Raw genomic sequence first — 25138 nt, forward strand, 5'->3', positions numbered from 1 at the left:
GATAAATTGTTTTAGTGAGGATGACAGATATCTATACTAGCTGGTGCTTGACAAAGCTATGCTGGGTTTGGAGAGAAAAACTTTCCAAAGAGGAATTTCTTTACTAAAAGAAAATGACGTTGAAGGGAGACCCCTAAAGTTGAATATCAAAGAGAATTTAAACAACTTACACATTGTTTAGCAGAAGTCATTCCCTAATATATATTTCAGAGTTTAATTGGAAGAAGCAAGACTTTTTGTTTTTTAAAGATTGGTAAATGGCATTTGTAGCTGGGGTCTTGCACTGTATAAAATTTTAAAGAGATGCCTAGATCAAACACATGTTAAAAGGCAAGTTCATGATTGCCAAGTACTTGAGCTTGGAAGTGAGCGGATTTGGCTTTGCTCCTATGCTTTTAGCAAGGAGTATGTAAGTACTGAAATAAGACAGTGGAATGATCTCTGTGAAAGAGTTCATCTCGTTGAGAGGTGAATAGCAAAGTGAGTGAAGGGGCCTTACTATGTGAACTTCTGTGGATGGGTGCGCAGTCAAGTGATTCACTTTCATTGGATTCAGAAGATCCGAGTAAGCAGATGGACTTGGCAGACATTCAAATACAGTTCTTAGGTGGGTCTGTAGTCTTGAGACTCTTTTATATGGCCTTTCAGTATGCATTATGACACTGTTAGAACTGCTCTGGAGTCTCTGAAATTACTAATGGAAGCCTAAAGTAGGAAACAAGAATCTTCATTATCACATGTCTAGTCTTCTACAGACTGCTTTCAGTAACACATGCTTTTGCCTTAAAGTAATCACTAGTTTCAATATTTTCTTTGTCTGTTTTCTGTAACTTTTATTAAACATACATTACAGAATTGACATAGACATTTCAGTTCTGCTGTCTCCATCATGACAAAAAGCATAGGAGAAATTTACTAATTGTCCTGTTGCCTAGTTTGGTTTTTATAATCAAATGGGTCACTTGCCAGTGAAAACAGATGGTAGAAGATCTTCCAAGCTTTTCCATTGCTCGGAAAACGTGACTAGCATTTGTTGTTCAGATGTTAAAAAGGAAATAATTCTACTGATCTTTCATATTAGCTAAATGGAGAAACTGCTTTGGAATTTTAAAGCTGTGTTTGTACAGAATGTGAGCCACAATGTGTTTCTGTTCAAAAAGTAACAGCAAGTTTGGTACATAGCTTGGAAGAAATATCTTTGGTTTATAATTTCTAGAATCCCTCAGGCTAAAATGTTACTGGTTGAGAAATTCTGGCTGTTCTAGGCACAAGCTCCGTTTTGGTTTACTAATACTTTTTTTATAAAATGATTTTGTTATCATAGAATTGGAAGAGACCACAAGGGCCATCATGTCCAGTTCCCTCCCATTCAGGACACTCAATCAAAGCAATCCTGACAGATGTGCACCCGGTCTCTTGTTTAAAAACTTCCAAAGAAGGTCAACCACACTCTGAGGCAGTATATCCCACTGTCCACTAGTTCTTACAATCAGGAAGTTACTTCTAATATTCAGTGAGAAATCTCGTTTCCTGTAGTTTGAATCCATTGCCCCATGTCCTAGTCTGTAGAGTAGTGGAAAAATAAGCCTGCTGCATTTTCCATATGACATCATTTCAAATATTTAAACATTTTTCTTTTAACTTTCTCTTCTCCAAGTTTCCAAAACGTTGACTGCTTTGGTCACTTTCCTCTGGACACTGTCCAGTTTGTCAATATCTAATTGTGGTGCCCTGCCCAGAACAAAGACAGAACAGAGCAGTACTGTTATTTTCTTCACCTGTGGTCCTCGGGTGTTTTGGCCTACAACCCTCAGAAATCCCAGCCAGTTTACCAGCTATTAGAATTTCTGGGAGTTGAAGGCCAAAACATCCGGGGACTCACAGCTTGAGAACCAGTCATCTAGACACTATGTTCCTACTGATGCAGACAATCGTTGAGTCAAGATGTGAGTTTATTAATTGCTCTATTAGGGTAGAGACTGAGTAGAGAACATAAATGTAATGGTTCAGAATGGCAGCAGTGGTTTAACAAAATTGCTTCTCATCCTTGATATTTTTGACTATTTAAATTGCTGGTTGAAATTATTAATAATCTTGGCAATCATATAATAATATAATGCAATAATTTTGACAGTTTTAATAATTTTGGAAACACTGAATAATGTAATTTCATGTTAGAGTAGCAGCTCCAAGTTCTCATAAATCATGTTTTCTACATTTTGCAGTATGTATTTAGACTCTTACAATGTGATGACTCATGGGCCTTGTAGTCCTGTTCCTAGTACTATTGTGGCAGACAAAGAGGAAAACATGGGGTTTTCGCCGGTTCAGCAAGAGCCGGAGTCTCTTCACCTGCAGGATGTTGATGTTTGCCCTCAAGAATTCAGCCAAACAGGCCTTGGGCAGAACTCCCCCCCGTTTCTCAGGAGGGAAAATTATTCTAAAGATAGGGGAGTCAGGGAGGCTAATCGGAGAAGCCTGAGAATCGCTGCCAAACAAATGGCTGATTAGGTCTGCTTCCCTTGGGAAATTCTAAGGAGTCATGCATCTGGACAGAGTTGGGTTTCGCTTCTCGTTCTCTAGGGAAAGAGTTCTGTTGGCGGGAAAACGAGACCCAATATAGGTGTTTGGCGCGAGGGATTCTTTGCGGAGTCAATTGATCAGCTTGAGGAGAGAGATCGTGTGTGGACTTCGTAATCCCAGTTCCTTGCTTCCCGGATCAAGCTTCAAGCCTTGCCCTGTCTCACGGTTTTACCACGGACTCTGTTTCATGCTTCATGTTTGCCTCGTCTTCAGTCACGGATCTAGCCAAGAATCAAGTTTATTTCCAGCCTTGTTGTCAAGCTTCATTGGACTTTAAAGTCTCTGTTATTTCCCCACACTATTGCTTGGCAAAGTGTGTGTTTTGGTCAAGTGGATTAAAACTTTGAACTCTAATATCTTATATTGGACAATACATTTCTGGACTATATTTGACCTCATCTGAAAGGTCTGCTTCTGAACTATATTCTTCACTTGTTTTTATTGATTTTATATATTTCTTAAATAAAGATATTAGATAGAGACTGGCCTCTGTGTAAGGTTATTGGTGCTCTGCAGCCAGGGTCCTGACAGTTTGACTCCGCCACCTTAAGCACCAAACAACCTAAGGCCAGAATGTCTACAGGAACCGGAGCGGAGGCTCAACCACCCAGTTACACCATTTCCCAAGATGAATTCAATCGAATCCGGGACACACTCCGAACGCAGGAGGGAGAAATACGGGGCTTGAAGGAACGCGGAGCCCCTCTCCCTGCCCTAGCGCTACCAACCAAGTTTTCTGGAGAAGCCTCCAAGGTTCATGTTTTCCGTCGCCAGTGCCAGGCGTACTTAGAAGCCCGCCAAGCCGAGTTTCCCCAAGAAGATGTCAAAGTGGCGTGGATCTACAGTCTCCTAGATGGGCCTGCGGCCACTTGGGCGACGGCGCTATATGATGCGGGTTCCACGCATCTAAGCACTGCGCAAAATTTCTTGAACCACCTTAGAAAGACTTGGGGGATCGAGGACAACGAGGAGGCGGCCGGCCATAAACTCCGGCGTCTCTTCCAAGGGGACAGGCCGTTGTCCCGGTACATAGCCGAGTTCCGGGTGCTGGCTCAGAGCACCGGCTGGAACGATATAGCCCTTAGAGGACAGTTTCGCGAGGGCCTCAACATCGAGATGCAGGAAGAAATCTCTAAGGTGGATCCCCCAGGGACTCTTGAGAGACTCATCAACCAGTGTTTACGAGCTGAAGCCCTGCTTGCCAACAAGAAACAGTGGCTCCGAGGCCAGAGTGGAAGAGCCGGAGTGAAACCCCCCGCTTCTGCCAGTGTTCAGCCACGTCCAGTATGGAGATCCCCACCGCCAGCCCCAAACCCCATGGGAAGCGAGGAGGAGCCGATGCAGTTGGGCAATGTGCGCCCCAGACTAGATGTTGCCGAAAAGGCCCGCCGCCAACGTTTGAATCTGTGTTGGTACTGCGGGAATGGGGGCCACTTTGCCAGAGAATGTCCAGCCAAAAAGAAGCCCGCCTGGCGGCGGCGTCCTCCGCAGAGCCAGAGGCGGCCAAGGCGGCTGGAGCAAAGCCGGCGGGGGAAGCCAGCGACCGGGCGTAGAGAGGCTCGCCAACCCGGTCAAAAACCCCACTCAAGAGCCGCAAACCGGGGTCCTATTTCTCCTGGTGGTCACGCTGTGGTCAGTGAAAAAAGGACCTGTCATGATCCATGCCATGATAGACTCAGGGGCAACAAACAATTTCATCGATAGAGAGTATACCGACTCTCTGGGATTACAATATCATGATTTCAAGAATGCCCGGGTGGTGCAGGCCATAGCTGGCCGACCCCTAAAGACAGGTCCAGTAAGCCAATGGACTGAACCCACCAGAATGTGGATAAGGGAACACATGGAAGAAATTTCTTTCTTCGTTACCGAGGTTCCCCACTTCCCTGTGATTTTGGGTATTCCATGGCTGACACTCCACGACCCAAACATATCCTGGTCCAACAGAGAACTGCAGTTCGCCTCAAGATATTGCCAAAACCATTGTCTAGTAGCCAAGGTCTGCCATGCCACAGACGCAGAGCCCATCATCACCTTGCCCAAGAAATATTCGGACTTTTGGGATGTTTTCAATGAAAAGGAAGCCGAGAAACTACCCCCACATAGACCCTACGACTGTGCCATTGACCTGGTGGAGGGGGCCCCAATTCCGCGAGGACACCTCTACTCCCTGACTGAACCAGAGCAAGAAGCTCTCAGGGAGTTCATAGAGTCAAACCTCCGCAAGGGGTTCATCAGACCCTCTCAATCCCCAGCAGCTTCCCCAGTGATGTTTGTGAAAAAGAAGTCAGGGGACCTACGCTTGGTTGTGGACTATAGAGCATTGAACAATATCACGAAGCGGAATCGCTACCCCCTGCCTCTGATCTCGGACCTATTAGACCGGCTCCGAGGGGCCAAGGTTTACACCAAGCTGGATCTCCGCGGGGCTTACAATCTAGTTCGCATAAGAGAAGGGGACGAATGGAAAACCGCCTTCCAGACCAAATTCGGATTATTTGAGTCCCTAGTCATGAATTACGGATTATCCGGAGCTCCCGCAACATTCCAGCATTTTGTCAACGATATCTTCCAGGATTATCTAGATCGGTTCTTGATTATATATTTGGACGATTTTTTGGTGTATTCTAGATCACAATCGGAACACGAGCAACACGTCAGAATGGTGCTACAACGATTGCGGGATCATGGACTATATGCCAAGTTAGAGAAATGCGCCTTTGATCTGCAAGAGGTAGACTTCCTGGGATACCGCGTCTCGCCACTAGGGCTCTCCATGGACCCGGCAAAGGTTTCAGCAGTATTGGAATGGCGGGCGCCAACCAACAAGAAGGAAGTACAGCGGTTCTTGGGGTTTGCAAACTACTACCGCAAATTCATCCCAGACTTCGCTCGCTGGTCTGACCCAATCACCAGCTGCATCCGAGGGAAACAGCCTTTCTGCTGGACGGAGCAAGCAGAGAAAGGGTTCCACCAGCTAAAGCAGTTATTCACGACCCAGCCAATTCTACAGCACCCTGATCCTAAAACCCCTTTTGTTGTGCAGGCTGACGCCTCTGATGTGGCAATTGGGGCTGTACTCATGCAACCAGTGGGAGAACATCTTCATCCTTGTGCCTATTACTCCCGTCAACTAACAGCCCCAGAGAGAAATTACACTATTTGGGAGAAAGAACTTTTGGCCATAAAGGCAGCTTTTGAAAATTGGAGACATTGGTTGGAAGGGGCCAAATTTCCCATTGAAGTTCATACTGATCATCGAAATTTAGAGCACCTAAGGACCGCACGAAAGTTAAATCAAAGGCAGCAGCGCTGGGCTTTGTTCTTTGAACGTTTCGACTTCCAGATCCATTATGTGACCCCGGCTCAGACCAAGCAAGCAGATGCTCTATCACGGAAACCAGAGTATGCTGCAGGACGCAGAGAGACCTCAGAATCTCGATTGCTGCAACCCGAAAACTTTGCCACGCTCACAGTGGGAAACACCAAATCCACTCCAATTGAACCAACTCCCTCTAACCCAGAATCCCTTTGCACTCAAGAAATTAGAGCCAGTCAACAGACAGATGCCTGGGCTCAAGAACAGATTCGCCAAGGACTACGTTTCCCATTCTCACTTAAGGATGGGCTACTATGCTACAGGAATCATGTTTACATTCCTCCAGGTCCCGGCAGAGAAAAAGCACTTCATCTGTGTCATGACAGCAAGCCAGCAGGACATTTTGGGCTATTTAAAACCATGCACTTGATCCTACGAGATTTCTGGTGGCCCAAGATCCGCAAGGATGTGGAGAAATATGTCAATACCTGTCCTGTATGTCAGCGTTCCAAGACACGAAGGGAGAAGCCGTCAGGGCTACTGCATCCCCTTCCCACTCCTTCTCGCCCATGGGAGATAATTTCCGTGGATTTTATCACTGACTTACCACCCTCCCTTGGATTCACCACGATTCTAGTAGTGGTGGACCTTTTTACCAAGTTGGCCCATTTCATCCCCTGCGATGGTCTCCCCACGGCCAAAGAGACTGCAGATTTATTCCTTCAACATATTTTCCGACTATATGGATTGCCCAAGAGTTTAGTCACTGACCGTGGATCTCAATTCACCTCTCGTTTCTGGAAAGCACTACAAAAACTAATGGGCATAGACTCTCGTTTATCTTCAGCTCACCATCCTCAAACGGATGGGCACACTGAGCGCACCAACGCCACTTTGGAACAATACCTTCGCTGTTATGTAAACTACCAACAGGACAATTGGGCTTCCCTATTACCTCTGTCAGAGTTTGCATACAACAATGGTGTCCAGGCTTCAACTAAAGAAACCCCGTTCTTTGCAAACTACGGTTTCCATCTACGTTTCTTTCCTTCTGTCATTGAAACCTCAGAAGTCCCTGCAGCGGAGGACTGGCTGCAGGAACTCACAGCAGTACAAGAACTTTTATACCAACAACTGGATCAAGCCAAGGAGGACTACAAACGCCACGCTGACGGCCATCGCCAGCCGGGCCCCGAGATCAAGGTAGGAGATCGGGTTCTGTTGTCCACTCGCTTTTTGCCCTCCCACCGTCCCTGCCGGAAGTTAGATGCCTGTTTCTACGCCATCCCCTACCCAGTGATGGCGCAACTTAACCCCGTGACTTTCAAACTCCAACTTCCGCGCTCCATGCACATCCATCCGGTGTTCCACCGTTCCCTGCTCCTTCCGGCGGATGGTGTACGCCCCGACGCGAGTCGGCCACCCCCCGCCCCTGTTCTAGTGGACGGAGAGGAGGAGTTCGAGGTTCAGGACATTTTGGATTCTCGCTTCCATCGCCGCCGCCTTCAGTATCTCATTGACTGGGTGGGTTTTGGCCCCGAAGAACGCTCCTGGGAAGACGCTTCCACAGTCCATGCCCCCGACTTAGTCCGCCGCTTCCATCAGGCCTACCCTACCAAGCCCCGCGACTCGAGGAGAGGGGCCCTGTTTGAGGGGGGCCTTGAGGGCGGGGATAGTGTGATGACTCATGGGCCTTGTAGTCCTGTTCCTAGTACTATTGTGGCAGACGAAGAGGAAAACATGGGGTTTTCGCCGGTTCAGCAAGAGCCGGAGTCTCTTCACCTGCAGGATGTTGATGTTTGCCCTCAAGAATTCAGCCAAACAGGCCTTGGGCAGAACTCCCCCCCATTTCCCAGGAGGGAAAATTATTCTAAAGATAGGGGAGTCAGGGAGGCTAATCGGAGAAGCCTGAGAATCGCTGCCAAACAAATGGCTGATTAGGTCTGCTTCCCTTGGGAAATTCTAAGGAGTCATGCATCTGGACAGAGTTGGGTTTCGCTTCTCGTTCTCTAGGGAAAGAGTTCTGTTGGCGGGAAAACGAGACCCAATATAGGTGTTTGGTGCGAGGGATTCTTTGCGGAGTCAATTGATCAGCTTGAGGAGAGAGATCGTGTGTGGACTTCGTAATCCCAGTTCCTTGCTTCCCGGATCAAGCTTCAAGCCTTGCCCTGTCTCACGGTTTTACCACGGACTCTGTTTCATGCTTCATGTTTGCCTCGTCTTCAGTCACGGATCTAGCCAAGAATCAAGTTTATTTCCAGCCTTGTTGTCAAGCTTCATTGGACTTTAAAGACTCTGTTATTTCCCCACACTATTGCTTGGCAAAGTGTGTGTTTCGGTCAAGTGGATTAAAACTTTGAACTCTAATATCTTATATTGGACAATACATTTCTGGACTATATTTGACCTCATCTGAAAGGTCTGCTTCTGAACTATATTCTTCACTTGTTTTTATTGATTTTATATATTTCTTAAATAAAGATATTAGATAGAGACTGGCCTCTGTGTAAGGTTATTGGTGCTCTGCAGCCAGGGTCCTGACATACAATGACCATAGAATCATTTGAAGTCAGGGGCTATTGCTATCTTGCCCCAAGTCTATGAACTCCAAAATTAATTCCCTATTTCAGGAATGGCATATCTGTATAGATAACTGTCCTACTGTAAATCTGGTAAGTCGTTAATATGTTGGTGTAAAACAAGGGATTGGAGACCTGTGACCTTTCATAAGTTGTTGGACTTCATCTTCCATCATCTTTTAATCAACATGACAAAGGTTCAAAGATAGTGAGAGGTATAGACTAACAATCCCTGAAAGTCCACAGGTTCTCCATCCTTGGTATTCCAGCTAGCTCTACCCTTCAAATAGACTATGAAGTGGGTAGAGTTACAGAACAGAAAATTCTGCAGGAATTCAAGTAGGTCAAATCACCTACTGTTTGTGAGGAACAGTTCAGGAAGGTAGTTTTCTGAAAGAAACAACTTTTGTTTCCTGTAGATATCTGTATATATTTTAAAATAATGTAGTTCTTTAGAAATTCTATATCCTATGACTATTTTATTTTATACATAGCAAAAGCAGTTAATACAACACGACTTATTCAGAAGTATACTACATTAAAAGTTGTGAGGCCTCTGAGTAACTATGCATATGATTTTGTTGGAATTAAATAGTACAATACAGTACCATAAATTAATTTTCTGGAATGGCTGGCTGGATCATTTTGACAAGATTGTATGTCAAAGTTGCAAGAGTTAATGCCATTACTTAACACACAGACAAGGGATTTTTGGCCCTCCAGATACTTTGGTCTACAGTTCCCATCAGCCTCTTACAAAATTGACAATTACAAGGGATTGTGAGAGTTGAAGTTCAAAATAGCTAGAGGGACTGAGGTTCAATGCTCCCTCGTAAGTAAGTCATCTAAGCTGACTTTTTCAGCCAGAGTTGCTGATTTTTGCCTGTGCTATTCATGACCTGGATATGTATGACTTCATTCTTTCATCGGAATCTTACAGGAATTGAGTCTAACAACTTTTACAAATATCTTGTAAGTGGTCAGGAACTTGACTTCTTGGTAATTTAAACTAATTGGGAGACAAAAGCCATAAGCTCAATAGAAAAATCTATTGGGGAATTTTCTATGTAAGATCCATTGAAATGGAGTAGGGAAAATAGCCTCGAACTCAGTCTCCCTTAGTGAATGACAACCCTGTTTACTCTAATTCTATGTTAGAGCATTGATTAGTTTTATCTAAGGACTGCATTCAGCAACATCACAATAATTACATGGTTCAAAATTAAGAACTAAACCTTATGTGCAAATTCCATAGAGCTCTTTTCTAGCAGCAACAGCCCAGTGGTGTTTTAGATTCATACATATAGTGCAACTAAAACTCTCATGGACAAGACTATAAAAGTTAATACACAATATATTTATGAATCTATTTGCAGTTAATAGGAGACATTCTACAAATAGTTTAATGGAATGTGAACAATAACTTTTTGTATGTTTTACCTATGCTATGGTCAGTTATTTGAACTAGTGCTAATTTTTGTAAGCCTCCTGGAGTTCTTTTTTGAGGGAAAGCCAGGATATAAATGAAGATATAATGAAGATAATGTATCATTGTAATTCTGGTGGCTTCCTCTGAAGTGGAAACTCTTGTCACTTTCAAATATATTTCCATATATTATAATTAAATACATATGTCCTGTTTCTGAATACACATCTAATTCCAGTCTTGCACTTCTAATTTTTGACAATGGTGAAAAAACCTAACATATCTCTTACCTTTTTAATTATAATTTAATTACTGTTCGCAAATCTTTTTTTGCCATTACAGCTATCAAGTGCAAATCCTGTATATGAGAAGTACTATCATCAGGTAAGTGTGGTGAATTTCCTATGTGCTTATATTTATGTGAAATATTGCCTCTTACTTTGCTTATTTGTGGATAGTCCCCATTTTGAAGAAAAATGGCCCCTTTCTTGTTGTTAAGCTACAGAGTGAATATATAAATTATGTATAAATAAATACATAAACTGTAAAGTTACTTTGGGGAGTATAATTTCATCCATTTAAGAGTTGGGTTTTGGTGATAGCATTCATTTCTAAAACAAATAATTACTTTTACCAATGCAAACCCATAATTATTGTCCTGAGACAGCAATTGCAAAAGCTGACTGTTCCATTTAATCAATCTCTTGCCCCAAACACTAATTTATTTATTCCAATATAAGAAGAATGTGCTGTGTTGCATCATAATGACTCCTTGTTGAAGTGAATTGAATAAAAGTTCTATCAATAGCTTAAGACTTTGCTTTGAATGTGTAGTTTAGCTGCACTGATGTTGCTTTATGCCTGCTGGTATGGGCAGTTTCTAAAATTTGACGTAATCGTCATAATATAATTATTATAATGAAAACGCCTCTTTGACTTGAATACTATGGTGTCCACTAGGACCATAATAAAGGGAAGAAGTTTGTTCTGAGTTCTTTTCAGTGCAGTGTACAGACATTTCTATAGCCTCCATCACTACATGACAAGCACTGAATCTAGGTCACTTTTTACTTTTGGCAGTCTATAGTCAATGTTGCTTTAGTAGAATGGAAGTGCGCTTTCATTTAGCTGTGAAACTAAATGAGACTCCACTACTTTCCTACAACATTAGACATTTTTAGTTTTCTCTGAAATGAAACTTGACTTTGTCCTTGTTAAGTTTCAAATATTAATTAGATTGATGCAACAATACTGGTGACTAGTAATAATTTATGGAAAATACTTGCAGAGGAAGTATAGTATTGAGTAGCATAGCATAGAGGAGAATTTTGATAATTGGTTATTTCCTTTTAATACAACCTGGATGTTTTTATGCTGAGCTGGTGGTTGTTTTACACCCATTTTTGATTTCATGTGCAATTACAACTTATAACCAAACTATCAGAAGTCTGTATATAAGCCCCGGATGCTGCAACCATTAAACTGCTCACTTCAGTAAAACTATTTACAATCCCTTAATTTATAAATGTCAGTATCTTTTTCATCCTAAGTGAATATATCCCTCTTGATTCAGCCAAACAATGGAGTGGGTTGATCTGTTAGAAGAATTGTGGCTGTTAATAATAGTGAGGTAGCCAAAGCCTCAACATATTTACATCTTGGGAGGAAGTGAAATTAATGCTGCACTCTTTCTGGGTGGCATTCAAATCTAAAGTTGGTTTGCTTAAGTCTGTAAAAGATATGCCACCCTATCTCTACCCTGCAAGATGGAAAGTCATTCAAAACCGTGAACTCCTTCAGTGGTGTGGCATAAAGATAATGTAATAATGTAGTAATTAAACAAAAGTAATAACACATAGTAAGTCTTTCCCCTCGGGAAGGGGAAACAGACTTTATGCTTCAGTTTAAGTATGCACTTCATTACATTCTTACTGGATTACCCTAATGAAGCATACAATTATATTGCTTGTCTTTAGCACTTTTAAATTTAACAGCTGCATTCAATATAAAATCAGTATCCAAACATCCAGTTGAACAGCATAAACAATATGGTCCCCCATCTCTACTGACTGATTTATCCTATTGCTGCTAAGTAAGGAAGAAGCAAATCACAAGAAGATGCTTTAATCATGTAAAAGATAGAATATGGAAAAACATTTCTCCATGTTTCCATGTGACTATGGCATGGCAAAATACATAGAGGGAGAGATGTCGCAAAAGCATTTTCAGGTGTTCAGTTCTGGTACTTGGATTTGGACTGGGGGAAAGCAGTAAGCTGAAAATGGGATATATGTGATTCTAGTCACATGCTGTATCCTAAAACGGGCTAGATTATTTTTCATGACTTGTAGCTTTTTATTAGCTTGTTGTTATGGTGTAGATGTGCAGCAACCAAAGAATTGAGATTTGTGCTGAATGTGTGTTGTTCATTCATTTGCTGCTGGATGGATGAATATGAATGGAAGCTCACTTACCTATTTGTGTTATGAAATTGATATTGCTAATGATTCCTCAGAATCAAATAACAAAACATATTGAAGAAATGCCCAAAAGGCTGCAGACCTTACTCGTCCAGGGGAATAAATCTTTATTCCATTATTTACAGTATTGAAATAATTCTACTACAGGCCATTGGTATTTTTAATTATTTTAAACAAGCTCACAGTTCTAGGTACAATGTATAGTTCTGTTCCCTGTGCTTCATATATTGTTTACGTATTTGTCAATAAACAAAAAATCTGTTGAAAATAGTGTAAGCCTTAATCAATCACTCTTTGAGATTATCTTAGCTATTTAAGACTTGGTATGGAATGCATCATCAGTCATGTCACTTTCTTTGACAGGTTGATCCTAGTAATTCTGGAAGGGTTTTGGCCTCTGATGCAGCTGTCTTTCTGAAGAAATCAGGACTGACAGATTTGATACTTGGGAAGGTATTGCTTTGTGTCAAGTAAGAGGGCAAATCATTATGGATTGGGTTTGCTAAGAATTAAAATGGTGTTACTTGCCACCAGTGGTATCAGGCAGCTTTCCAGCATTTTGAAGAGTTCTGTAAAATGCTGAAGCCTATCCCTAAAATAGTTTTAGCACTTTGGATAACCTCTTTGAATTTTTTTCTACTTAAGCATAGTACTGTGCATTTCTCCTTGTTGATATTCATTTTTTTATTTTTCCCAATCACTTTAATCTGTTATGGTAATTTTGAACTCATATCCTGTCCTCTGGAGTATTACTTATCACTCTAATTTGGTGTTGCCAGCAAGTGTAATGCCCTCTAAACCTTCATCCAAGTCATTGCTAAAGATGTTGAATAGAACATAACCCAGTGACACCCCAGTAGTCACTTCTGTCCAAGTGAAGAGGAGTAATTGGTGAGCATCCCCTTGAGTTTGGTCAGTGAATGAATTACAAATCCACCTAAGAATGTCTTTCCCACATTTTACTACCTTGTACAGAGACATTATACAGGCTGAATATTCCAACGTCACCTGCATGTTCCCTGAGGACTGAAACTGTTGCTCATCATCACTGATAAGGGAGAGAACTTTGACTTGGTTTGGTAGTTTCAAATTCACAGAATAATTCGTGGCCTTCTACACATTCTTCCAAATGTCTGTTTCCTGTGTTTGCCTGTGTGTTCCTCATTTAAGACAATCTGCTTTTCTCTCTCCAAGAAAACATCATGCTCTCTAATATGCTGAAGAGTTTAGGGACAGCTGAGAGAAATGTCCTTAAGTATACATAGCTCACTGGTGGATGGTTTCTCTGTGAACTGACCATACCTCAACATAGCCTGTTTCCCCGAAAATAAGACAGTGTCTTATATTAATTTTTGCTCCAAAAGATGTACTAGGTCTTATTTTCGGGGGATGTCGTATTTTTTCATGAAGAATTCACATTTATTGTTGAACAAAAAAAGAGAACATTTATTATATACTGTACAGAGTTGTCATCACAAAACAGCATAACCATATATCTGCTTTGAAATGGATGATATGAGTCTAAACTGTCATAGAAAACAGGTTTCTGAATCCAGATTATTTGTTTTGAAGCAGATGATAGGATATCTGCTTTGAAGTGGATGATATGAGACTAAACCAGGCCTGGGCGAACTTCGGCTCTCCAGGTGTTTTGACTTCAACTCCCACAATTCCTAACAGGCTACCAGCTGTTAGGAGTTGTGAGAGTTGAAGTCCAAAAATACCTGGGGAGCCAAAGTTGGCCCAGGCTTGGACAAAACTGTTAACAGAGTCCAGGTTTCTGACTCCAGATGCTCTGCTTTGCCTGGATGGTATGAGTCTACACTTCCAGTTAATCCAGTTTGAAGAAGACAAGCTGGATCCAGACACTGTCGAGAGAGATGGGGCTGAGGCCTGGCACAAGAGAGAAACCCAACCCACGGCGTCCCTGCAACCGAGGGGCTCAAAGGGGGAGAAAGACCCGACCATCTGGCCCCTTCCCTCCCTCCCCGGCAGGCCCAGCCCCACACACTCAACTCGCCCTTGCTGGATTTCTCCCAAGTCTTCATCCACTCGGCAGGGAGCGCGTCCCCGTTGCCACTGCCATCTTCCCCGTCTGGTGCTGGAAGCGCCTGGATGTACAAGCGGCAGGCAGACAGGCAAGCAAGCAAGAAGGAGCCCACCGTGCCTTCCTCGACGATGTCGCCTCCATCGAGGTTGGCACAGAGGGCCCCTTCTTGCTTGCTTGCCTGCCTGCCTGCCGTTTGTACATCCGGGCGCTTCCAGAGCCAGATGGGGAAGATGGCAGTGGCAATGGGGATGTGCTCCCTGCCGAGTGGATGAAGACTTGGGAGAAATCCAGCAAGAGCGAGTTGAGTGTGCGGGGTTGGGCCTGCCGGGGAGGGAGGGAAGGGGCCAGATGGTCGGGTCTTTCTCTGCCTTTGAGCCCCTCGGTGGCTGGCCCAGGCAAGAGGATGTGAGCAAAGGGAAAGGGAAGGGGGAAGGGCTCCTTCCTCGGCGGCGGCTCCCTCCTGCTAGGTCTTACTTTCAGGGGAGGTCTTATATTTGGCCAGTCACCAAAATCTCTACTAGGTCTTATTTTATGGGGATGTCCTATTTTTGGGGAGACACGGTAGTATAGCTCCTTAAGACAGATATCTAGTATGTTTTCAAATACATGATTTCAGAATGTCTCATCAATCCAGAATGGAAGTGCAAAGTTTAGATTGGGTGTTATACTGAAGGCGAATGCCCCAATCTAAACTGAATGTAAAAAAGGATTTTATATCTATATATACATATTTTGTGTGCTATGAGCGAAGAAACTGTAATCCTCCAGGTGTTGTTGGTCTCCATTTCCTGTTTCTGCCATCCAGTCAGGCCAACAGTGAGGGGCAAAGGAGGGCCTTGACGCCCAGATTTGTAACATTGTGCTTTGTTTGTGGTTCATTTTGAGCTATGACAAGGACTGCAACTAAATTGCTTCATCTTTAATCAAAACTAAATACTGATACTGTTTCACATGCTTTCTTTGTTCAATTGTGTTTAGGTTTGGGATCTTGCCGACACAGATGGCAAAGGTGTCTTAAACAAACAGGTAAAAGTGTGAATGTTTTAATATGGTCAAGGAACTCCAAGGGTATAAAAATGACCTTTTGCAACATATGTTGTGTTAATATGGGCTTCATCTTAGTCTTGTCAGTAGCACCGAGCCTCTGCATTTTGTATTAATGGCCTGGTAAGATACATAACCAAATTGCCAATATCTGCTGGATAATGGAGGAAGGTAGGGAGTTTCAGAAAAATATCTATTTCTGTTTTATTGACTATTCTAAAGCCTTTGACTGTGTGAATCATAATAAATTGTGGCTAGTTCTTGGTGGTATGGAGATACCGAATCACCTTGTTTGTCTCCTGAGGAATCTGTATAACAACCAAGTAGCAACAGTAAGAACAGACCACAGAACAACAGACTGATTCAAGACTGGGAGAGAAGTATGGCAGGGCTGTATACTGTCATCCTGCCTATTCAAATAGTATACCGAACACATCATGCAACATGCAGGGCTTGATGATTCCAAGGCTGGAGTTAAAATTGCTGGAAGAAACATTAACCTTAGATATGCAGATAATACCACTTTGATGGCTGAAAGTGAGGAGGAGCACCAAGGTGAAAGAAGAAAGTGCAAAAGCTGGGTCGCAGTTAAACATTAAGAAAACCAAGATTATGGCAACCAGACTGATTGATAACTGGCAAATAGAGGGAGAAAACGTGGAGGCAGTGACAGACTTTATATTTCTAGGCGCAAAGATTATTGCAGACACAGACTGCAGCCAGGAAATTGGAAAACATTTACTTCTTAGGAGGAGAGCAATGACCAATCTTGATAAAATAGTGAGGAGTAGAGACATTACACTGGCATCGAAGGTCCGCATAGTTAAAGCAATGGTATTCCCTGTAGTAATCTATGGATGCGATCGCTGAACCATAAGGAAGGCCGAGCGAAGGAAGATAGAGGCTTTTGAACTGTGGTGTTGGAGGAAAATTATGAGAGTGCCTTAGACCGCAAGAAGATCAAACCAGTCCATACTCCAGGAAATAATGCCTGACTGCTCACTGGAGGGAAGGATATTTGAGGCAAAGATGAAGTACTTTGCCCACATAATGAGAAGACAGGAAAGCTTGGAGCAGATAATGATGTTGGGGAAAATGCAAGGAAAAAGGAAGAGGGGCCAACCAGGGGAAAGATGGATGGATGTTATCCTTGAAGTGACTGGCTTGACCTTGAAAAAACTGTGGGTGGCGATGACCAACAGAAAGCTCTAGCATGGGCTGGTCCATGAGGTCACAAAGAGTCGGAAGCGACTGAACAAATAAACAACAACAAGATCCATGTTTCCTCCCTCTCATCTACCATCTTCCCTTCAATGATTCCTGAAATAGCTGTGTATACAGTATGTGTATATATTTGCAGGAGTCTGAAAACATGTGGTTTTCCCCATTGTTTTGTTTCCCATGGTTACTAAGGTAAGGATATGATGTTGATAAGACAGAGAGATGAAGGAAGATGAGAATAGTTTTTCCTTCTTCTTGCAGTAAGGAAAGTGAGCAAAATATAGTCAGGAAATTGAGCATTCCTCTCATCCAACTTCTTATTCCTCAACATCATCAAGCTCTTTTCGCTTCTCTACCAGATTTTGAAATGAAATCAGTAGCAGCTTCATAATGTTGATAAAAGATGTTGCTGGAAATAATGATGTAATCTCTTCTGATTATGACAAATGTCTCATCTTTCTCTCCATAATAGACTGAAACATCTGTATACATCTTTGAGGTCAACTGAGATAAAGAAGTTAATAGCATAAACTTTTCGTAGATGTGCATTATCAGATGTATAGAGCAAAGTGCCAAGGATGTACCTTTATTGTTATGAATGAGCAAGTTGCATAAGTGAATAACAACAGAAATGCAAAACCTGTGGATATGGTGTTGAGATTATACCGATGGTCCTCTGGGGACAAAGGCAGGAAAAATATGTTCCTTATTCCAAGATGAATAGAAAGCCACAAGAATGGTAGATGAAGTTACTGGAATGTAGTGTGACGCTGGCTAGAAAAATTTGATAAATTGGCAAAGAGAACTCTCATGGGGCTAGGGGTGTTAGTAGTGTTATAATATGTGTAGTGTTCTGAGAAACCATTTTCTCTGTTCAACCCACTGTCAATACGCTGGAGTTTGTTGATATTCTGCTGTTTCACTTTCTAAACTTCATTTGTGGTATTTTTGTTCAAGGACTTCTGTTTTGAGGTCCGACATGGAATGCCCAAGAATATCAAAGTGTTCTGCAACTGGTTTTTTAAAATGTGTATTCCTATTCCTAATGTCCTATTTATATGCATTAATCCATTGGCACAGAGATTGGCCTGTTTGTCCAATGCAGAGTGCTGAAGCGGGGATTGTTGACATAGGATGACAAATATCACATTAGAGGATGAGCAAGTGAAAGTACTGCTAATATTGTGGTTGACATGATCACATCCTGTGATGACAATTTCTGAGTAGGTGCATGGGCAGAGTTAGTATCTTATACTTGTCTCCCCATCTCTAGTGTTTATCCTCCTGTAGATAAGTAACTGTTTGAGTTTGGAAGGCTGTAAAGTAGGCAAGTAAAGACCTGCCACCAACAGCCTCTGAGAGGACAGTGCTATTGTCCAGAATAGGTTGTAGTTCATTGATTATATGTTTGAGTAGTCTTAATTGAGAGCTGTATATGACCATCGATGGGATTCTGTCATTTCCTGTCTTTAGTCGGTTCCGTAATAGATTAGTCCTGGGAACAATGTCTGTTCTTAGGTACTTCACTCCATGTATCGGATGAAGTAGACTTATATATGTGAAACTTGTTTCTGTCAACTCAAAGATGCTATAATAGGCCTTCACATATTGATATAGATTATAATGTTTTTGAATTCTGAGAATTCTGATTTGTTTGATGAAATAATTTTATTATACTGATTCATAGAAAATATTTTCTTGATGTGGGATCTTTTCTTAATGCAGCCTGGAAATATATTTACCTATTAGTTGAAGAGAAATCAATTAGAAATTTTGAGAGCACTGTTTGGGAAGGACTGCATTTAGTATCTTGGACAGCTGAGAATATTTAGGCTGCAGGATAAGCAATCTGGTAGATGTAGTGTAATATCTTCAAAATAAAGGAGAGGTTTCATCCACAGAAAGTTGCATCACACATTTTTAAAACCCTCCTAGATTAACCTTTGGGAAAATATGCAGTACTTCTCATGCAATTAGAATTCATAAACAAGACATAATGTCCCTTTGGTTTTATTAGCTTTGTGTGTGTCCTTTCCTGGCTGCTGAACAATTATGCATTTTCAGGACTGTTTAGAGAACTATGTCAAATTGCTTTGTAACACTGGATTTCTTTAAAAATACATATATCTTCAAAATACAGTAGGTCTAAAGAGTCTGCATTAAATATATAAAATATGTAAGAGAAATACACTGGATTAAAATGTTGATTTAATGTGTTTTTATCTAAGAATTCATTTTCCGGGAGTAAAATGCTTTTAATTTCTTTTTCTGTAGGAATTTTTCGTGGCATTACGGCTTGTAGCCTGTGCGCAAAATGGATTGGATGTTTCGTTGAGCAGCCTTAATTTGCCTGTTCCTCCACCTAGATTTGTAAGACATTTTCAAAAATACTTAGTTTAAGTACAGCAAAAAGTTGATGAAGTTACATAGTATGCAGAGCCGGTCCAACAATGAGGGGAATTAAGTGGTCGCTTGGGGCGCAAAACATATGGGGGCGCAGTCGAGACTGCTTTTTCTGTTGATTTGTTGTAAAACATGATGTTTTGGTGCTTAATTTGTAAAATCATAATGTAATTTAATGTTTAATAGGCTTTTCCTTAATCCCTCCTTATTATCCAACATTTTCACTTATCCAACGCTTTTATTTTTCAGTGATTAGTTTTGGGGGGGGGCTCCAAAATTTTGTTCGCCTACACTTGAAAAATACCTAGGGCCGGCTCTGATAGTATGCTTGCTAAATAATTATATACAGGTTGTCCCATGCATTTATTTTAACATGAGTTAATTACTATACAGTGCTGTGATGAAAATTTTTAGTTGGAGCCTGTGGTAAATTGCATTCCTTTTTCCTCATGTAAATATTTGCTTACCTCCTTATGAGATAAATGTCCCTACTGCGGCCTTCAGGCCTGTGTTGTATACCTCATAGTGTGGTCATTTTGTCTACCAGTAGCTAATTCTTCCTTTCTATAATACTTTCCTTTTGTATTTGCATCTAAGCGCTGCATGCATGCATACCTGTAGGTCAGTAGCTAATCATTTCTATCTATATACTGTCATTCTTTGTTTTTATTGAAACTCTGCAGTTATTTTCAGTTGGGTAATGAAAGATATGTGTGCTAAGTTTGGTCCAGTACCATCAAGCCATGTAGGAGCCTTTGTAGTATAAACCAACCAACCATACATACATACAGACATACATATTTTGACTTTTGTATATGTTGACAAATTTCCTAGGGTAGCCTAGCCTATCATATAGTTTGTTCTTATGTATATATAGGTATAATCCAGGATCTTATTCTGGACGAAAAAGCAGACCTGGCATGCATAATGGAGACCTGGTTGGACGAGGCGGGGGGGTCAACCTCACCCAACTCTGTCCTCCTGGGTACTCCGTGCAGCACCAACCTAGATCCGGAGGACGGGGAGGCGTCATCGCAGTGGTCTACAAGGAATCAATCCCCCTGACCAGGTGCCCCATCCCACAGTCAACCCTGTTCGAATGTGTCCATCTGAGAGTGGGGGACCAGGACAGATTAGGGATTCTGCTAGTGTACCGTCCACTCCGCTGCACTACAGTCTCCCTACCTGAGCTAGCGGGGGTGGTCTTGAGCCTGGCGTTAGAGTCCCAGCGACTTTTAGTGCTGGGGGACTTCAACGTCCATGCGGAGACCATCCTTTCGGGGATGGCTCAGGACTTCATGGCCACCATGGCAACCATGGGGCTGTCCCAAGTGGTATCTGGCCCCACTCACAGAGCGGGACACACACTGGACTTGGTTTTCTGTCAGGGATGGGAGGAAGATGGCGGTGTGGAGGAGCTCACCATCGTTCCGTTGCCATGGACCGACCACCACCTGATTAGGTTTAGACTGTCTGCGCCTCCTAACCTCCGCAGGGGTGGAGAACCTATTAAAAAGGTCCGCCCCAGGAGGCTTATGGATCCTGATGGATTCCTGACGGCTCTTGGGGAGTTTCCCGCCACTTCGGTTGATGATCCTGTTGATGCTCTGGTCTCTCTCTGGAATAGGGAGATGACCAGGGCAATATAAACGATTGCTCCGGAACGCCCCCTCTCGAGTAGCCGAGCTAAACCTTCTCCTTGGTTTACCGAGGAGTTGGCAGCGATGAAACGAAAGAAGAGGGGACTAGAGTGCGTGTGGCATTCGAAGTGGAACAAATCAGACCGAACACGGCTGCACCTTTATTTAAAGGCATATGCCACGGCAATAGATGCTGCAAAGAACGCTTTCTTTGCAGCTAATATTGAGTCCACAAAGAACCGTCCGGCGGAGCTGTTCCGAGTTGTCAGAGGTTTGTTAAATCCCATCTTGAGAGATGGGATCCCTGACAGCTTGGCAGCCCACTGTGAAGCATTTGCTTGGTTCTTTGCAGACAAAGTCGCTCTGATCCGCTCTAGCTTTGACACCATGTTAACGGCAGTCTCCGAGGATGTAACACAGGCACCTGCTTGTCCCATTTTGATGGATTCATTTCAGTTGGTTGAGCTCGAGGATGTGGACAAGGTGCTTGGAGAGGCGAGGGCTACCGCATGCATCCTAGACCCCTGCCCATCCTGGCTGGTGAGAGAAGCCAGAGGCGGATTGGCCGAGTGGGTGAAGGTGGTGGTGAATGCCTCCCTTCGGGAAGGCATAGTTCCAGCAAGCCTTAAATTGGCTGTGATCAAACCGCTGTAGAAGAAGCCATCACTGGACCCCACTCAATTGGAGAACTATCGGCCTATTTCCAATCTCCCCTTTTTGGGCAGGGTCATGGAACGTGTGGTGGCCTCGCAACTCCAGGCATTCTTGGTTGACATTGATTTTCTAGATCCGGCACAGTCTGGCTTCAGGCCGGGACATGGTACCGAGACGGCCTTGGTCGCCTTAGTCGATGATCCACGCCGCGAGCTGGACAGGGGGAGTGTGTCCCTGCTGGTTCTGCTGGACCTCTCAGCAGCTTCGATACAGTCGATCATGGTATTTTTCTGGGGCGCCTTGCCGAGATGGGGCTCGGGGGTACTGTTCTGCAGTGGCTCCAGTCCTTCCTGGAGGGCCACACCCAGATGGTGTCACTGGGGGACACCTGCTCGGCCCCATAACCATTATCTTGTGGGGTCCCGCAGGGTTCAATACTGTCCCCCATGTTGTTTAACATCTACATGAAGCCACTTGGAGAGATCATCCGGAGTTTGGGGGTGAGATGTCATCTGTACGCAGATGATGTCCAGCTCTGTCACTCCTTCCCACCTGTCATTAAGGAGGCGGTCCAGGTCCTGAACCGGTGTCTGGCCACTGTGTCGGACTGGATGAGGGCCAACAAATTGAAATTGAATCCAGACAAAACAGAGGTCCTCCTGGTCAGTCGCAAGGCTGAACAGGGAATAGGGTTACAGCCTGTGTTGGACGGGGTCGCACTCCCCCTAAAGACACAGGTTCGCAGTCTGGGTGTGATCCTGGACTCATAGCTGAGCCTGGAGCCCCAGGTCTCGGCGGTGGCCAGGGGAGCATTCGCACAACTCCGCCTTGTGCGCCAGCTGCGCCCGTTCCTTGGGAGGTCTGACTTGGCCACGGTGGTCCATGCTCTGGTTACATCCCGCTTGGATTACTGCAACGCACTCTATGTGGGGCTGCCTTTGAAGATGGTCCGGAAGCTCCAGCTAGTACAACGGGCAGCAGCCAGGTTAATAACGGGAGCGGCCTACAGGGAGCATACTACCCCCCTGTTAAGCCAGCTCCATTGGCTGCCGATATGCTACCGAGCCCAATTCAAAGTGCTGGTTTTGACCTGCAAAGCCCTAAATGGCTCCAGTCCAATTTACCTATCCGAACGTATCTCCTCCTATGAGCCCATAAGAACTTTAAGATCATCCGGGGAGGCCCTGCTCTCGATCCCACCTGCTTCACAGGCGCGGCTGGTGGGAACGAGAGACAGGGCCTTCTCGGTGGTGGCTCCTCTGCTGTGGAACTCCCTCCCCAGTGACATTCGGCAGGCTCCTTCCTTTCTAGGGTTCAGAAAAAAACTAAAGACATGGCTGTGTGCTCAAGCGTTCAATGAATGAACTTTCGAGCTTGGCACGGTCGGTTTTTAAGACTCTGGATTAACAAGGTCTAGTGAATGAAAGGACATTACCTCGGTGCATGGTAATGTTTTATTATTGTATATTGGTTTTTATGATGTTTCAAATGTTTTTAGTTTTTAATGCCTTTTGTATTGTATTGTTGATGTGATGGCACTGTGTTGCCAATTTGTAAGCCGCCCTGAGTCCCCCAGGGGAGAAGGGCGGGGTAGAAATACCGGAAATAAATAAATAAATAAATAAAATAATGTACTAATTTCATGTACTGGTTTCATACTCTATTTTTTTAAAATTTGCATAAATTGGTTTAAAGCCTGCAATTGTAGGAGTCAAGCAAACTTTTTTATACTCATAAGGGAATGGGCAGGAGAGAGACTCAAGCAGCTTTGCTCTACCCCCTTCCATTAATATTTCTCTATCTGTTCTTTGAAAACCAACAGTAATTTAATTTTCATCTTGTTTTTCTCCCCCAAAGGGAATATGCTGTTGGATTAATTTTGGCTAAAATTACAAAGTATTAATCATAGGCTTTTGTAGGATGACTTCAGAGGTAAACTAAGATGACTTGGTTTACAGCATGTATGTATTGTTTAAGAAAAGGTTGATGATACCATTTGGATGCACTCTTTTTAATATATGTGTCAGGAATGAATAATTAATTTGAATATAACCAGAACTGGATGGCAGTTAACAAACTATAAACTCAAATTCATATTTTAATCCTCTTTTCACTAGAATGATTCCAGTAGTCCTTTACTATCTGGGGGAGTGCCAGCTGATATCCCATGGGCTGTTAAGGTAAGTGAATTGAAACCTTAGCTGACGTGAATGTTTTCTGGGATCATTCTCTAGATAGCTGTACTAAACTGGTTTCTAGTGGGGAGAGACCTCTCTTTGCATTACCCATTTTAAGAAAAATAACCAGTTTCTCCCTCTTTGTGGTAGTTAGTTTTGACCCAGTAATTGCTTATTGACACAGAAAGCACATTGACTTTTCACAACTTGGATATCTGGTCATGTTTTTGAAAATTGTGTGGGTGTGGCTTTCTTGCTTTGTGCAGCTGTCAGATATTTGTATGTAATTTTTGTTTTTTTTTAGCTAGAATACCATATTTAGGAAAGCATGTGTTGATGATCTGTGTATTGTATCAGTTACTGCTGATCAAAACTGAGGGAAAAATTACGATTTATGTAACAGTTCTTATTAATGTTGTTCCCTTCCCCCAGGTTTACAATTTCAGCATTTTATTTTATTATTTCCTGTTGTGACATCTTTCTCCTTTATTTTTCATCAGTACCTTACAATTAAACTCATTTATCTCCTTAAATCCTTACACTGACTTCCTAACTACTCTAAGATCCAGCAAAAATCTCTTATTGAGAATGATAGCCCTTTTATGGCCTTGCCATCTTATCTCTCTGCTCGCACACTGCAGTATGTTCATGTTTGTGGTCTTACTGTCTTTCCATACTTTGTGATTCTACTGACTGCCAGGTGGATTTTTCAGCAGTTGTTTATTCATGGCACTGTCATGATGTGCATCTGTTTGAAAGTGTCATATTTGCTTTTAGCAGTGTTCTCAATTACATACTTCGCTTTAATATTGTTTCTATAACCAGGTAGAAGACAAGGTCAAGTATGATGCTATCTTTGACAGCCTGGTCCCAGTGAATGGATTGTTGTCAGGTGATAAAGTGAAACCTGTTCTGCTAAACTCCAAACTACCAGTTGATGTCTTGGGAAGGGTAAGAACGGCCGGCTTCACAGCAATGCAGAAACATATATATTGTGTGATTCTGTAGATGTCTTGTAACTGAGCTTAAATAAGTGGTTCTCAACCTGAGCCCCCCAGACGTTTTTTGCCTACAACTCCCAATTTACCAGTTGTTAGGATTTCTGGGAGAACTACTGGTTTAGGTGGAAGATCTGCTAAAGATGTGCTTAATTCTCTGCCTTCCTCTCTGGAAGGTTTCTATGTAAAATCTAAATGACTGAAATCTCCAGAAAGAATGGTTCTTATTCCAACTGAAAAATCTTGCTTAGTACTTACAATATTTTATTTATATACCAGAAATCATAAAGCAGCTTACAATATTTTGGTGATTAAATCCATTGATTTCAGTAAAGTCAAGGAGAAAAAGCAATACTGTATTCCAGTTAAACCACTAGGTGTGGGGTTAAAAAAATGCCCGGGCAAACTATTTTTCCACTGGGTTGTTGTATTTTTCCACTAATTGTGGATACTTCTTGCACTTGGAGTCTGTGCGATCTCAGTATGGGGATTATCCCACATTATTCCTCATCATTGCGGCAGAGAAGATTCTCTTCTACACCACAGTCAAACAAAATCAACTAA

The 25138-nt window shown here is 42.7% G+C and overlaps 1 protein-coding gene across 1 annotated transcript in view; it reads left to right on the plus strand.

Annotated features, from left to right (window-relative positions):
• eps15 (epidermal growth factor receptor pathway substrate 15) overlaps nucleotides 1-25138 on the plus strand; it is a 94918-nt gene that overhangs the window by 13407 nt on the left and 56373 nt on the right. The window contains exons 2-7 of the mRNA XM_003220282.4: nucleotides 10250-10291; nucleotides 12751-12840; nucleotides 15416-15463; nucleotides 18977-19072; nucleotides 23517-23579; nucleotides 24402-24527. Coding sequence (XP_003220330.3) covers nucleotides 10250-10291; nucleotides 12751-12840; nucleotides 15416-15463; nucleotides 18977-19072; nucleotides 23517-23579; nucleotides 24402-24527 — 465 coding nt within the window. The remainder of the gene's footprint in view (nucleotides 1-10249; nucleotides 10292-12750; nucleotides 12841-15415; nucleotides 15464-18976; nucleotides 19073-23516; nucleotides 23580-24401; nucleotides 24528-25138) is intronic.

Source organism: Anolis carolinensis, chromosome 4, assembly GCF_035594765.1.
Source record: "Anolis carolinensis isolate JA03-04 chromosome 4, rAnoCar3.1.pri, whole genome shotgun sequence".
Lineage (NCBI taxonomy): Eukaryota > Metazoa > Chordata > Lepidosauria > Squamata > Dactyloidae > Anolis > Anolis carolinensis.